General features: G+C 42.2%; 1 protein-coding gene across 1 annotated transcript; it reads left to right on the forward strand.

The window, feature by feature from the left end:
- Positions 1–11,837: 11,837 nt before the first annotated feature.
- Positions 11,838–15,780, forward strand: LOC139108623 (uncharacterized). Its single transcript, XM_070667068.1, has 2 exons — positions 11,838–11,896; positions 12,057–15,780. The coding sequence occupies exons 1-2, from the start codon at positions 11,838–11,840 to the stop codon at positions 15,373–15,375; spliced, it is 3,378 nt and encodes a 1,125-aa protein (XP_070523169.1). The 3' UTR covers positions 15,376–15,780.
- The last annotated feature ends 8 nt before the right edge of the window (positions 15,781–15,788 follow it).

A 15,788-nucleotide genomic window follows, 5' to 3' on the forward strand; every position in this document is an offset into this window, starting at 1 on the left:
GATTTTAATTCAAAATCGCCAGACTGGGGTTGTGTTAGGGCCAATAGACGAGGTGGCCTCTTGGCGGCTTGGGCCGCAGAATTAGACCTCCTCATTGTAAATGAGGGAACGGTCAGTACTTGCTCCGCGTGGAGGGGAGACTCCATAGTAGATCTTACTTGGATCTCCTCTTCCGCGTGAGCATTTGTGAGAAGTTGGAGGGTGGCGGAAAAGATAGAGACACTATCAGATCATAGGTATTTACTTATGTCTCTCTCCGCCACCCGAGGAGCTCGTAATCATGCTCCTCCTGCGAGGAAAAGAAGATGGGCCTATCGCCTGTTTGACAGGGACAAGTTCCTCGCTGCCCTAGGCATTTATACTTGGCCTAAGGAGCCTACTTGGAGTAATGCCCTTGAGAGGGCTGAGTGGTTTTGTGAGATGGTTAGAGGGGCATGCGATGTAGCTATGCCTCACGCTGGCACACACGTTAACACCCAGGCATATTGGTGGACGGAGGATATCGCTGTACTAAGACGATCCTCCGTCCAGGCACAAAGACAGTATACACGTGCCAAGAGGCGTCGCCGCGAAACTGCGGAGAATATAACGGCGGCCTATGAGGCCTATCGTGATGCGCGGCGGGACTTAAGGCTGGCTATCAAACAAGCCAAGTCCAAGGCTTGGGAGGAATTACTCCTCACTATAGACGAAGATCCCTGGGGACGCCCTTACCGGATCGTTACCGGTCGTCTGCGTCCCAGGGTCCCTCCAGTCACAGAAAGTCTTGATCCACATACCGTGGGGTCCATTGTGGACAATTTATTTCCACCTGATACAGGTAAAAGATTATCCCAATCCCCCTTCCCTACTGGCGTTCCTACTCCTAACTGGGATGAGGGGATTTGTGGCGTTACGACGAACTGACCGTGGTGGTCAGACGGATTCGCCCAAATAAGGCTCCCGGGCCAGACGGGGTTCCGGGAGGGGCCCTTTCTTTGGCTCTTATTAGCTTGGCCCCGCGAGCAAAGGAGGTTTTTACTTCTTTGCTACGCGAAGGTTTGTTTTCGCCGGATTGGCGACGCGCTAGCCTGGTCTTGATACCGAAGCCAGGCAAAGAGGCTGAAGATCCCTCCGCCTTTCGGCCTATTTGTCTGCTAGATGAGGTGGGCAAAGTTTTCGAGAGAGTTATCTCGTGCCGCCTCATCCAGCATATTAGTAAAGGAGACCCGCCGCTTCAGCCGGAGCAGTTTGGCTTCCGCGAGGGCAAATCGACTATCAACGCTGTCGCGTCAGTCCGTGCCCTTGCGGAGAGCGCAGTTGAGGAGGAGGGCGTTATTGGCCGTTTCGTTGGACATTTCCAACGCCTTTAACACGCTCCTCTGGAGAGTGATCGGAGATTCACTCGAGTATTTTAAGGTCCCCGAATACCTTCAGCGGGTCATAGGGCAGTACTTAAATTCTAGAGTACTGTCCTATATAGACAGAGATGGCCACCCTGTCAACAGGCCGATGGAGCGCGGGGTTCCACAGGGGTCGGTACTTGGCCCCTTATTGTGGAACCTTGCATTCGATAGAATGCTCCGGTTACCCCTCCCTCCGGGCTGCAGTGTGCGTTGTTACGCAGACGATACACTCGTCCTGGCCCGGGAGATGGACTGGGGAGAAGCGCGTGCGCTTGCGGAGGTGGCCACAAGCCTTGTGTGCCGAACTGGTAGAGCTGGGCCTTGAGGTGGCAGCCCAGAAGACCGAGGCCATATGGTTCTCGGACCCTTCCCTTGGTCCTCCTCCTCCTTCTTGGGTCCTTGTTGGGGGGGTGTCTGTCCAGGTGGGCCACACACTTAAATACCTTAGTCTCCACTTGGACAGTTAATGGAAATTCTCGGAGCACTTCGCTCATGTAACTCCGAAGGCGTGTCGAATTGCGGCATCATTGGGTCGCATAATGCCCAATCTTGGTGGGCCGGAAGCGAAGGCTTGTTGTTTGTATGCAGCGGTGGTAAGATCGGTTGCCCTTTATGGGGCACCGATATGGGCGAACGATCTCGTCAGTAACAGGCGGGCACTCAGCGGTTTGCGGCAGGTTGACAGCAGACTCGCCGTTCGAGTGGCCCGTCTGTACAGGACGACTGCGGCAGATGCCGCATTTGTGATGGCGGGCCTTCCCCCCATCGAAATAGTAGCGAGGGCTTACGCCGAAAGATATCGGCGTAAGTCCCTCATGCAGAAGCGCGGGGTACCTCTAACCCCCGCGGCTCTGGCGAGGCTCCGGGCTATAGGAAATCGCCAAGTTATGAAGGAGTGGGGCTCCAGATTAAACCAAATGCCTCTGGAGGCCCCGGGACATCGCGTGGTTCATGCCGTTCGCCCATTCCTGTTAGAATGGGTGAACGGCATTAGGAATAGGAAGATCCCATTCAGGGCGGCGCAGGTGATTACCGGACATGGTGTTTTCGGTGATTACCTGTGCCGCATTGGTAGAGAGCAAACTCCAGTATGCTGGGAGTGTGGCGGGGGTCGGGACTCGGCAGATCATACACTTGCCGAGTGCCCGGCCTTCGCGAGCCAACGAAAGGCGCTTATTAATGCGCTCGGACCGGATCTCTCCCTGCCGGCAGTTATTGCCGCAGTGGTAGGGGGAGATACCGAAAAAGATGCCTTCGTCTCCTTCTGTGAGAACGTCATCCTCCAGAAGGAGACGAATGAAAGAGTCAGAAGGGGAGAAATCACCCCTTCTGCTGCCACGGGCAGAAGTGGACCCCCAGCCAGGGGAAGAAGACTTCGGCGGGGGGCCCCAGCACTTTTGCGCCCACCATAACGGCGCCGGGGGGACGGCGGGGAGTATTAATTCCCTTTCCTATCCCCCCCTTCGTCTTGTTTGTGGGTGTATTCACCCGTCATGGGGGAATAATTGGGGGGATCTACAATTGGCTCTTTTCAGAGCTCATATCGGCTCTTTTCAGAGCCCTTTGTCATCCGCTGGCATTCAATCCAGCGCGGGTATAAAGTGCTGCGCACCGGGGAACGGGGGGACCCAATAGCTTCCGTAAGGGTGAGGGTTTCCTCCCGTCTCCCTGGTGCCTCGGCGCATTTGAAGAATAGGGGGAGGCATCACGGGTGGCTGAGAACCACCTGTCTCCCCCTTGCCCATTTGTGGGCGTTGGCGAGAGGGTAGTGGTCCCCTCTCGTCAAGTTATTAGGATGGTGGCCCGGTCAAGCTCAATAACCGGGCGCCGGTGGGCCCTCCTTAGCCTTCAAAAAAACGCCCCCGGCCAGGCAGAGACCCCCTAACACCTGGGGGTCCCGGTAGTGAGCGAGCGGTGCGGTGCTTGGAATGTGTTTACGATTCCCGTGCCGCTCGCCAATGACTACCTGTGCTAGGCAACTCGTGAGGTTTTAGTGGGTATTAGGCTGCATGTCTGCATAAGTCTTGAGTCCCACATAACCCCCGGAGTTCCCAAACCGAGAATATTCGTAAAAAAATTTCCTCACGATAAAAAAAAAAAAGATTAAGTTAGGTTAGGTAAGGTTTAGCGTCGCTCTTCCTCCGAGAAACGGGGGAACGTATCCGGCAAGGGCCCGAGCCTATGGGTGCTCCCTGCCCGGAATGGAGCGACGCCGACCACGGCGTGGTCGAGGAAGAGATGGCCCAGGGCATTAAGAAAGTCCGGAGAAATAAGGCCCCGGGATCAGATGGGGTCCCGGTGAAGTCATCTGCCTTTTCTCCGGAGTGCTGGGCCAAAGACTCTGTCGCGTGTACACGCGGCTCCTAAAGGAGAAAATCTTCCCCCCTGTGTGAAGGGCGGCTTCCCTCGTCCTCATACCAAAGGACGGGAAGCCAGCGGGAGAGCAGTCCTCGTATCGGCCGATATGTCTCTTGGACGAGGCGGGTAAGCTCTTCGAGCGAATTATCGCCGACCGGCTTGTCCGGGAGATAACACAGGAGAGAATAGAATTACAGGAGACGCAATTTGGATTCCGCGAGAGGAGATCAACTATTGATGTTATAGCATTTCTTAGATCCCAAGCGGAATCCGCCAGGGAGGAGAGGAGGGTGTTGTTGGCGGTATCGTTAGACATAGCGAACGCCATCAACACCGTCCCGTGAAGGGAAATTGAAGAGGCCTTGAAACACTTTTAGGTCTTTCCGTTCCTGCGTCGGATAGTGGGTCAGTACTTGGATAAGCGGCGCCTGTCTTATGTCAACCGGGACAGGCGCCCTGTAGTGATGGAAGTCGAGCGCGGGGTTCCGCAGAAGTCAGTGTTAAGCCCCTTGATGTGGAACCTCGCGTTCGACAAAAAATTGAGAGCGGAAAGGACACCTTATACTGGACACCCTGTATATAATACATATAAAATAGTTTATTGTATAGTATTGTAAATAATACATTAATATTTTATTGTATTTTTAGATGTCTACATTATTTTAGCTCCAACGAAAGATTGGAAACACACAGCGTAGATTGTGGAAGAATCAATAAATGCGCAATTATGTTACTGAGTGAGGATGACAAATGGTTAAGTTTTAATAATTATAACAGGAAGGAACAAATGTTATTTGTTGTATATGCTGACTTCGAGTGCACTTTCAAAAATATGAATGCGGATCTTACAACATCTACGTGCGCACATCAATATCACAAGGTATTTAGCATAAGGTACTATGTGCGCTGTTCATATGATGATAACAACTGTGTTTCATGGTTTATCGAAGAACTTAGAAATTTAGCTCACAGCGTAAAGACAATTTTATTCAGCAAGTTATCCACGGTAGCTTTTATACAAAATGATTGGGAAGAATTCAAAAGAGTTACGCATTGTCATATGTGTGAAAAGCCGTTTGTAGCCGATGATACGCGAGTGCGTGATCATTGTCACTTAACTGGACAATACAGAGAACCTGCACACTCAAACTGTAATATAAATTATATGGATTCAAATTGTATTCCTCCTATAGTTTTTTACAATTTATCAGGTTATAACGCGCATTTTATCATCAAAAAAATATCTACAGCCTTTGAGAGATCAGTAGAACTGCTTCTCATTACAAAAGAAAAGTATATATTGTTTACAAAAAATGTAAAAAGTACTACTGACAAGAGAAATGACTATAAAATTACAATTTATCAATTTATTAAATTTTTTAAATGCTACTCTTAAGAAATTAGCATCTTTTTTAAGTTCGGACAAACTGCAAGTGTCACGATGCGAATTTTCTAATTTAAATAAAAAAAGATTTTAATTTATTAACGCGTGAAGGTGTCTTTCCATATGAATATATCGATTCTATTGAAAAGTTAGAAGACTTATATTTACCACCACATGAATCGTTTTACAGTTTGTTGACAGATGACATAGTATCCGAGAGCAATTACGCATAGGCTGCAGATATCTGGCAATAATTTTCAATTTAAACTCTTGGAAAGTACAGCGATTTATATTTAAAAACTAATGTCTTGTTGTTGGCTGACATTCGACAATTTTAGAGACAGCTGTACAGCGAGTTATAAGCTTGATCCAGCGTATTATTACACTTTACCTGGTTTTACATAGAACACGATGTTAAAACATACAGATATTAAATTTGAATTTCTTACCGACATCGATATGGTTATGTTCATCGAACGTGAAATAAGAGTTAAATTGAGTTAATACTCTGGTAGATATACCCATGTTAACAGCAAGTAGATGCAGTAATACGATTTATCAAAACCGTCAACATATTTGATGTATTTTGATGTATTTTGATGTAAATAATATATATGAATCAGCGATGTGTCAACCGCTACCATACGCGGAATTTCAATGGGGTGACAATGCTTCGAATTTTGACGCGATAAGTGTACCACTAGATTCACCTGATGGCTACATTCTCGAGATTGATTTAGAGTATTCACAACGTCACAACGTCTACACTACGCGCATGTCGATTTACTATTCTGTCCAACGCGTGATAAGCCGCCCGGTAAGCGGCAGGACAAGCTTCTCGCAATCTTATATGATACGAAACGTTACATCATTCATTATCGCAATTTGCAGCAATGTATGTATCATGGACTGCATCTTACAAAAATACATCGCATATTACAATTCAAACAATCTCCATGGCTACGTGTTTATATAGAACTGAATACTAAATTTAGAACGCTTGCAAAAACTAATTTTGAAAAAAACTTGTATAAATTAATGAATGATGCAGTATTTGAAAAAATTATGGAGAACGTGTGCAATTATGTTGATGTAAGGCTCGTAACACATTGGAAGGGCAGATTTTGCGCTGAGGCATTGATCTCGAAACCGAATTTTCATAGTTGTAGCGTCTTCGCCGAGAATCTGGTAGCGATCGAAATGCGTTTCACTTGAAGTGAAATTTAATAAACCGATCTATGTTGCAATGTGCATTCTGGACATATCTAAAACATGTTTGTATGAATTTTTTCATCAGTACATGCAACCATTTTATCAAAATAAACATAATATTATGTATACTGATACAGACAGTCTTATACAGAGCGTTTGATTTAAGATTTCTTTCTTGGCAACTGTAGATAGATATCCGGAATACTATTTGAAAAGTCAAATATTATTTCGTAAAATTTGTAACTGTTACCGAGTAAGAAATTACGGAATTATGACGAATTGACGCGAAGCACATAATGAGTCGGGCGCGGAAGGTGAGGGCGGGTACCCACCCTCTATACCTGTTTATCACACCACGCGTTAACTCCTCCCACTCCCACCCCACAATTATCGCGCGGCATTTAATCCCCGTTCTCTCCCTAAGGCCCATCCGCCCTCACATGCCGCGCCAGATTCATTACTTGCTCCACACTAATTCGTCAAAATTTACTAATTTCTTACTCAGTAACGGTTACAAATTTTACTAAATGGTATTTGACTTTTTGATTAGTATTCCCGATATCTACCATTACTTTAAAATTTTTTTTTTATAATACCATGTGCACGAAAAAATCATATTTTTTATAAATAAATTGTTATTGCGCTGTAGCAATGTATTTATAAAAAATATGATTCCTCTTTGCACATGGTCATCAAGATGGACAGGACAGGATAGACAAGCAGGCAAAGCTAGCAAACAGGCAAAGGTCTGTTATTCTTATGTGCACGCGTATTACAAAGCTCCAGATGTTGCCACGTTCCGGTACGGAATTTGCGCTTGGCCTGACATATCGACGCCGTGCAAGTTCGGCGACGGCTTTAACTTCCCCTTAAAGAAGTATTAATATGAAATTAATGTCAATGTAATTACAACATAAAATTTAATACTAATATTATAGATATTTATATTGTAAAACTCGTTATTTATTTACTTACTTAATTTATTATGAACGATGAAATCAGTCTGTACTCTTTCACTTGATTTGTGTGTTTCACAGGCTACTAAAACAGGAACATTAAAGGCAGGAACATTACAGGCTTTTGCTATTAAAGCAACTTATGCAGTTCCAACTCTTGACATTACTGCTCCATTAGCTAATATTGCATGAGCACCTAAGAAAACTTTAATAACCTAAACAAAATAGTACATTTATTGCTACATTTATTCCTAACTCTATATTTGAAACAATTAGAAACATGTTTGTACATATATGTGACTGGTTTGTTTTATTAATTTATAAATTACTCTTAAAATTTGCTGTGAACATAACTATTTACCTCTGGTATAATAAAGATGAGAGCATTGATCAGTATATAAGAACAATCAATCCCATGTTTTGCTAAACGTCTCAACAATTCTTTGCCTTCCAACCACGGTGTACTATCAACTACAATCACGTGAAACTTTTTACCTGCAGTATGTGCTTCTACTAATATCTTTTGAATTAAGGATGAACTAAAATATTGTATATTTTCAGAAATTACATCGTTTTCTCTTAAGACAGTGCTCGGAATTAGTTGCACATTTTGGCCCGATTTCAGAGACTCCGCCTCCTTTTCCCCTTACACCTGACGATCGGCCGAGTCGTCAAACCGCGCGCGACGCTGTTTCTCAGGAGCGTTTTGTTATCTAAGAAATAGACTGGGGTAAGGGATATATTTAATATCAATTATAATAGTTTTCCACATCACCTACGAGGTACTATTATTGATGCGTATAGGCCTACTGGAAACCACTTAAAAAAACGCATTAATAATAGTACCTCGTAGGTGATGTGAAAAACTTATAATTGATATTAAATATATCCCTTACCCCAGTCTATTTCTTAAATAACAAAACGCTCCTGAGAAACAGCGTCGCGCGCGCGGTTTGACGACTCGCCGTCAATCAGAGGGAAAAGGAGGAGGAGTCTCTGAAATCTGCAACTAATTCCAGCACTGTCTTAAGAAAATAATATATCCTCAAAAAATAACAAATATGCACAAAGTTATAATTTTTTATTATGCCCCATTAATAAATTATCAAACTTACTCACTAACTATATGTTAAAATAACATTTCCGTCTGATATTATCTTTTTCTTCTTCTTGGTCTCGCGGCTTGTGTGTGTGCTCGCGCGTATGTGTATATTGCGACACACAAGCTGTGTTTCTAGCACGAAGCGATAGTACATCAGTTGTTTCCAAACGTCGATTCAGAGAGGTAATTATTTAAGTTAGTCACAGTAAAAAATCATATTAATTAAATTGTTTCTTTTCAGATGGAAAAAGGAAAGAAGAAGCCCGAAGAATCGGTAAATCCGCCGACTACCGCGGTGACAGCGGCGACGGCGCCGACCGTAAGATTGCCAAGTCGCGACAAGGCCGAAAATGGCAATAAAAAAGTAAGTTTAGAATTACATTGTTATAAAAAAATTAAAAATATATTAATATGTTTAATTATTTTTAGAAAATAAAAAATATAATCAAGAAAGCCGTAGCTAAAGATAGAAAAAATAGGTGGCGTCAGCCGGCACCGTCGACGCCGTACCCGGCGTACGCCGGGTACCCTGCACCGCAGCCACCAACACCGTACCCGGCGTACGCCGGGTACCCTGCACCGCAGCCACCAACACCGTACCCGGCGTACGCCGGGTACCCTGCACCGCAGCCACCAACACCGTACCCGGCCTACGCCGGGTACCCCGCACCGCCACCCCCGCCACCGCCGCCACCGCCGCCGCCCCCGCAACCGCCTCAGTCCCATTATTTTTATTACAAATAATATTATTTTGTATATGTAAAAATAAATATAAAAATATAAAAATAAATATATTAATATTCTTTAATTGTGTCGCACCTGTCCCCGCCCGCGGCCCGCCCGCGTCCCCGCCGACGTCGTACCCCGCATGACGACCGTCAACGCCGTACTCTATGTACACTGACCGGCAATAATGGCCTGACGCTCTGCGGCGACGGCAGCTAACGTGCGTGAGCTAGCGTGGTGTGCGTGAGGCCACACCGCGGAGCGCGTACGTGAGCCGTGAAGCGCCGAGAGAAGCGAAAGGACGGGGGAAAATTTGGTGGGAGGCGTTCTCATGCTCTATCCGCTCGCAACCCGTGCGTTTGAGAGAACGCATGAGTGGTCGCTAAGAAAAGTTATAGGCGCACCTTCGTTCTCTCGCTTGCTCGCGTTCGTGTTTATACGGGCGCGCAAGGATAGAAATAGATCGCAAGAGTACGCTATTAATTCTAGCATATACTTCAAGACATTTCGCGATAATGACAACCGAAATTGAAGACCCGTGTTACTAATGTTATTAAATATATAATTCTACGTTGCGTGTAATTTATTTTCGCGATAATTTTTCGACAAATATATAAATAATATCTCGAGAAAGAACGCATGGGAGGACGGTGCGAAACTGTTAGAGGTGCACCTCCGATCTCTCGCTCGCACGCGTTCGTGTTTATACGGGCGCGCAGAGATAGAGATAGATCGCAAAAGTACGAATTATAGCGTATACTTTAAGATTTTCGCGACTAATGATAACCGAAATTAAACACCCGTGCTACTGATATTATAAATATATAATTTTACGTTGATTGTAATTAATTTTCGTAATAATTTTTTGACAAATAAATAATGTCTTGAGAAAGACAATTTAAAATTCTGTTTTCTGTCTTGAAAAAGACAATTTAAAATTCTGTTTTCTGTCTTGAAAAAGACAATTTAAAATTATGTTTTCTGTCTTGAAAAAGACAATTTAAAATTATGTTTTCTGTCTTGAAAAAGACAATTTGAAATACCGTCTTTTTTAAATGTCTTTTTCAAGACAGAAAATGGAATTTTAAATTGTCTTTCTCAAGACAGAAAACAGAATTTTAAATTGTCTTTTCAAGACAGAAAACAGAATTTTTTGTCTTCTCAAGACATTATTTATTTGTCAAAAAATTATTACGAAAATTAATTACAATCAACGTAAAATTATATATTTATAATATCAGTAGCACGGGTGTTTAATTTCGGTTATCATTAGTCGCGAAAATCTTAAAGTATACGCTATAATTCGTACTTTTGCGATCTATCTCTATCTCTGCGCGCCCGTATAAACACGAACGCGTGCGAGCGAGAGATCGGAGGTGCACCTCTAACAGTTTCGCACCGTCCTCCCATGCGTTCTTTCTCGAGATATTATTTATATATTTGTCGAAAAATTATCGCGAAAATAAATTACACGCAACGTAGAATTATATATTTAATAACATTAGTAACACGGGTCTTCAATTTCGGTTGTCATTATCGCGAAATGTCTTGAAGTATATGCTAGAATTAATAGCGTACTCTTGCGATCTATTTCTATCCTTGCGCGCCCGTATAAACACGAACGCGTGCAAGCGAGAGAACGAAGGTGCGCCTATAACTTTTTCTTAGCGACCACTCATGCGTTCTCTCTCAAACGCACGGGTTGCGAGCGGGATAGAGCATGAGAACGCCTCCCACCAAATTTTCCCCCGTCCTTTCGCTTCTCTCGGCGCTTCACGGCTCACGTACGCGCTCCGCGGTGTGGCCTCACGCACACCACGCTAGCTCACGCACGTTAGCTGCCGTCGCCGCAGAGCGTCAGGCCATTATTGCCGGTCAGTGTACACCGTGTACACCGCCCCCGGCCCCGCCGACGTCATACACAGCGTACCCCGCACCACCCCGCTTGCGCTAAATAAAATGACAATCGCGGAGTGAAACAAACAGTCACAATCGTTGCACTGCTCTGTGTAATACGTGAGAGAATCGTGTGCAACGATTTGTGATTTTTAACACGCGAAATAGTTGAAATATAGTTTTATTGTATTATTTTTACACGTGTTCGCGAAAATATTGTTGTGAATACAACAACATGGATCGACACATAAAAAATAAGATGTTGCGTCCATCCTGTCCCCGATATTCACAAAGGAAAGGATGGAGAAAAAAGTGAGTAACATGAATGATTTTTGAAATATTATTTACACATTTTAGTTTCAGCAGCGACTTTTTGCGGCATCGACGGCTAGCGTACGTGAGATTTCGTTGGTGTGCGTGAAACGTAATACACGAAATATGTACATGTGTCGATAGATGTCAACCATGTTTCGTGTATTATGTTGCATACATACATCAACGCTAGCTCATGTACGCTAGCCGTCGTTGCCGCAAAAAGTCGCTATTATAACCGATTTTCATGAAAACATAATACAAATATATGATAATACTAGTAGATAAAAAAATTAATATTTTAGATACTTTATAGTATAAAAAAAAAGTCAGATGCATCCCACGGGATGGTACTGGCGTTTTAAAAGTCAGATGCATCCCACGGGAGGATGGTACTGGCGTTTTAAAAGTCAGATGCATCCCACGGGATGGTACTGGCGTTTTAAAAGTCAGATGCATCCCACGGGATGGTACTGGCGTTTTAAAAGTCAGATGCATCCCACGGGATGGTACTGGCGTTTCAAAAGTCAGATGCATCCCACGGGATGGTACTGGCGTTTCAAAAGTCAGATGCGTCGATTTCGATGGTACTGACAATAAAAATAAGCAAAAAAATAATTCATTATTATTAAAAATGTTTAATATTATTACACACACACACACATGTATACAAATAATATTTTTTTAATTTTTTTTTATTAAAAATATGGATTACTTTCTTACAGACGACAGATACTAAGACAAGAAAGCCAACCCGACGTAAAAAGCGACGAAGGAAGCATTGAAAGATGTTTACCAGGGGCTTCGGAAGAAAAGTGTCTGGAACGAATAAGTAATGAAAAAGGTACTGTAAAAAATATCTTACATTACGAAAATGACAATAATCTTGTCATTGACAAAACAGGCGTGGATATTGATAACATCAAAGACCACGAGCCTGAAGGTCGTCGCATTATAGACGTGCCGTACTTTTTAAAAGAAATGCACAGAACATTTGATAACCATGCGCGCGGAATCGAGTGCCAATTTAAAGATTGGATACTCGTAAATTCCCAACGCCATGGATTGTTAACTCAATTCTTTTTCAAATGTAAAATGTGTCATTTCGAAACAAATATCTGGTCTGAACCAAAGAGACCAGATATGCTAGACATAAATAAAGCAACTGTAGCTGGAACTATTACAGTTGGAATTGGCTATGCTCAATTACAAGAACTGTATGCAGCCCAGAATATCTCTATAATGTCTGAACCGACTTATATACAATATAGAGAAAATATACTAGAAGACTTTCAAAACACAGCCATGACAAATATGATAACGGCTGGGGAAGCTGAGAAGCAACTCGCTATTGAAAGAAACGACGTAATAGACGGCATTCCGTATATAACCGTTATTGCAGACGGTAGCTGGATGAAGAGATCGTATGGTACTAATTACGATTCTCTTTCTGGCGTTGGAGCCATAATTGGTTACCACACCAAAAAAGTTTTATTTGTGGGCGTGCGCAATAAATATTGCTCAATATGCAACATGGCAGAGCGCAAAGGTATAGATGCAAAAGCTCACAAATGTTATAAAAATTTTAATCGCAATGCAAGCTCTACAAGAATGGAAAGCGATGCTATTGCTGAAGGTTTTAATTGTAGCCTGGAAATGCATGGTTTAATATATAAAACTGTTATTGCTGACGGTGACAGTAGTGTATTTCAAACCATTCTCGATAACGCACCTTACGAAAAGCAAGCGGTGACAGTAAAAAAAATAGAATGCGTCAATCACTTGCTCCGTAATTTGTGCAAAAAATTAAAGACTGTGTCAGAAATGACTCAGACAAAAACAAACAGGCAGCGTGGCTTTGTACAAACGCGAAATATTGTAAAAATCAATATTTTAAATATCCGGAAGGAAGTACAAAGCCTAGCAGAATTACGGCGAAAAGAATCAAAACCTCAACATTGCAAAGCTAAAGCGTTGCAAAAAGATATATTGAACATTCCAAGTCACGTTTTCGGTGAACATAGGCGTTGCGAAGCACTTGGTCGAATGTGCAAAAGCAACAAAACAGAAAAAAATTATGTTCCGTATTTAAAACTGTTTGGTTTATATGAAAAAATAGAAAATGCGTTTATACGTCTCAGTGGTTATTCTGACAGTTTGTTAATAAACTGTACTAATAATCCCGCAGAATCGTTCAATTCGATAATCTGCAAAGAGATTAGCGGAAAACGCATAAATTATGGTAGACGAGGCTCCTATAATGCCAGAATAGCGGGAGCAGTTGTGCAATATAATACACAACAAGTTCTTACCGAACTGCATAAAAATATGTGTGACAGTGTTCCGCCTATTATAGAGAAACTGGAAACACGTCGCCAAATAAAAGTTGCGAGAAGTAGAGAATATCGCCAAACAGAAAGAAAAACAAAGAAATTTAAAAAACAGGCAAGCGCAGATTGTTATTACGGTCCGCAATCGCAAAAGCCAGACCTTCCGTCTGATGTTGTCGAACAACTACGTCAATATCATGTAGAACAGTTGGAGGAAAATGCCAATAATAGCGATGTTATAGAAATGTTAACAAGAAAACAAAGTGAATCCGAATTATGGTTATCACTAAGACGAAAAATGTTAACGGCATCAAATTTTGGAACTGTATGTCGCATGAGACCGACGACGTCTTGTGCAGCGACAGTAAAAGCCATTTTGTATCCTCCATTTATTGATAACGAGGCCGTAAAATATGGTCTCGAAATGGAGGAAGTTGCAAGAAAAGAATTGGCTTTGCAATTAAAAAAAGAAATAAGACCTTGTGGAATGTTCATAGATAATGAAAATCCATGTTTGGGTGCTTCTCCTGACGGAGTAATCGATGAAGACGGTCTTGTTGAAATTAAATGCCCTTTGTCAGCTGAAAATTTAACTGCAGAATCAGCTGTACAAACATTAACTTCTTTGAAAAGTATATTTGATAAAAGAAACCCAAATGAAATGAACAAAAATCATAGATATTTTTATCAAGTACAAGGACAGTTAAACATAACGCAACGACAGTATTGCGTTTTTGTTATCTGGACGCCAAAAAGCATGAAAATTACATTTGTAAATAAAGATATTGCTTTTTGGAAAAATAAAATGCTCCCTTTCTTGAATCGCTTCTATTACGACTGCATGCTTTCAGAGATCTTGGATAGTCGTCATAATAGACATATGCCGATTAAAGATCCGGAATATGTAATAGAAGCAAAAAAGAAAGTGGCTATAAACGAAAGTAGCCAAGAAAGCAATCAACAATGTGCACGACAAGTTGAAAATCTTGACGAACAAGATACATTTGACATGTCGTGTACAAAATTAGAAATTGATACGATTGTTAAAAATATGGACCAATATGACGATTGTACATATATTGGTACAACGTATCAAGAAATTATAACTGAGGAGGACAAGAAAAGACGACAAATCAATTTAGATAAAATCGTTATTCCTTTGTCTTTAGTCAGACAAAATATCTTGTCTAACGACATGTTAAATGATGAATCGCTAGATTCATTTTTACGTGTTGTAAGAGAAAGCTCTCCCTTTGAAACACAAAGCGTACAATATCAGTCATATCCTGATATTATTGAAGCTAGTAAGGGTAATCTGAGCTTACAAATTATCGGTGGAAAAAGTAGCCATTCAAAACAGTTTGACGCATTACAAGAAGTTATGCATTGGCGGTGCATATTTTTTGATGGCATCAAACTTCGTATGTATGACAGTATATCTAATAGTACATACGACAGTTTGGCTGCTAAGGAGAAAAATTACATACGTCTCCGATATTCCACGGTCAGGCAATGCGACATCATTTTTGAAAAAGTTGATGTGCAACCTGACGCTATAAGTTGTGGCATTTATACAGCTGCTTTTGCCACAACAGTTGCCTTAGAAGATAATCCGTGCAACATAAAATATTCAACAAATGTAAAGTGTATGAGACAACACTTTATGAAAATTATAGAAGGCAATGAACTTCTACCTTTCCCTACAAGAGAGTAATAATATGCATACATAGATATGTATTTTATTTATTACTTTCAGTTTCATACGGGAAGAAAACGTCTCAATAAATAAAAACGGTACTAGCACAATAAAAGCCACAAACGTCGTTTTAGATGGTACTGATTGTAAAGAAAATCAGATGCATCTGTTATGCGACGACATTGGTAATATGATTGCTAGATGCGTTTTTATAAATAATTGTATTATAAAGTCAGATGCGTTTTTTATGACGGTACTGATTTAATATAATTATTTGTAACATTGCAACGGAGAGACGAATACAATATACTTGGTAGCGTCTTTCTCGTGAATGTTCTGCACGTGACAGAGTTTTTAGTGGGTATTGCTGATTAGCGGTGAGTCCCACACTACCTGAGGGACCGGTTCCCAGGTGTGCGTAAATGCATTTT

Source organism: Cardiocondyla obscurior, linkage group LG01, assembly GCF_019399895.1.
Source record: "Cardiocondyla obscurior isolate alpha-2009 linkage group LG01, Cobs3.1, whole genome shotgun sequence".
NCBI classification, from domain to species: Eukaryota; Metazoa; Arthropoda; class Insecta; order Hymenoptera; family Formicidae; genus Cardiocondyla; species Cardiocondyla obscurior.

Excerpts from the sequence above, each read along its gene's own strand:
- LOC139108623 (XM_070667068.1), top strand. The coding sequence starts at position 11,838 with ATGGTACTGGCGTTTCAAAAGTCAGATGCATCCCACGGGATGGTACTG. Across the intron at positions 11,897-12,056 it reads ATGGTACTGGCGTTTCAAAA|ACGACAGATACTAAGACAAG; the intron begins GTCAGATGCGTC and ends ACTTTCTTACAG.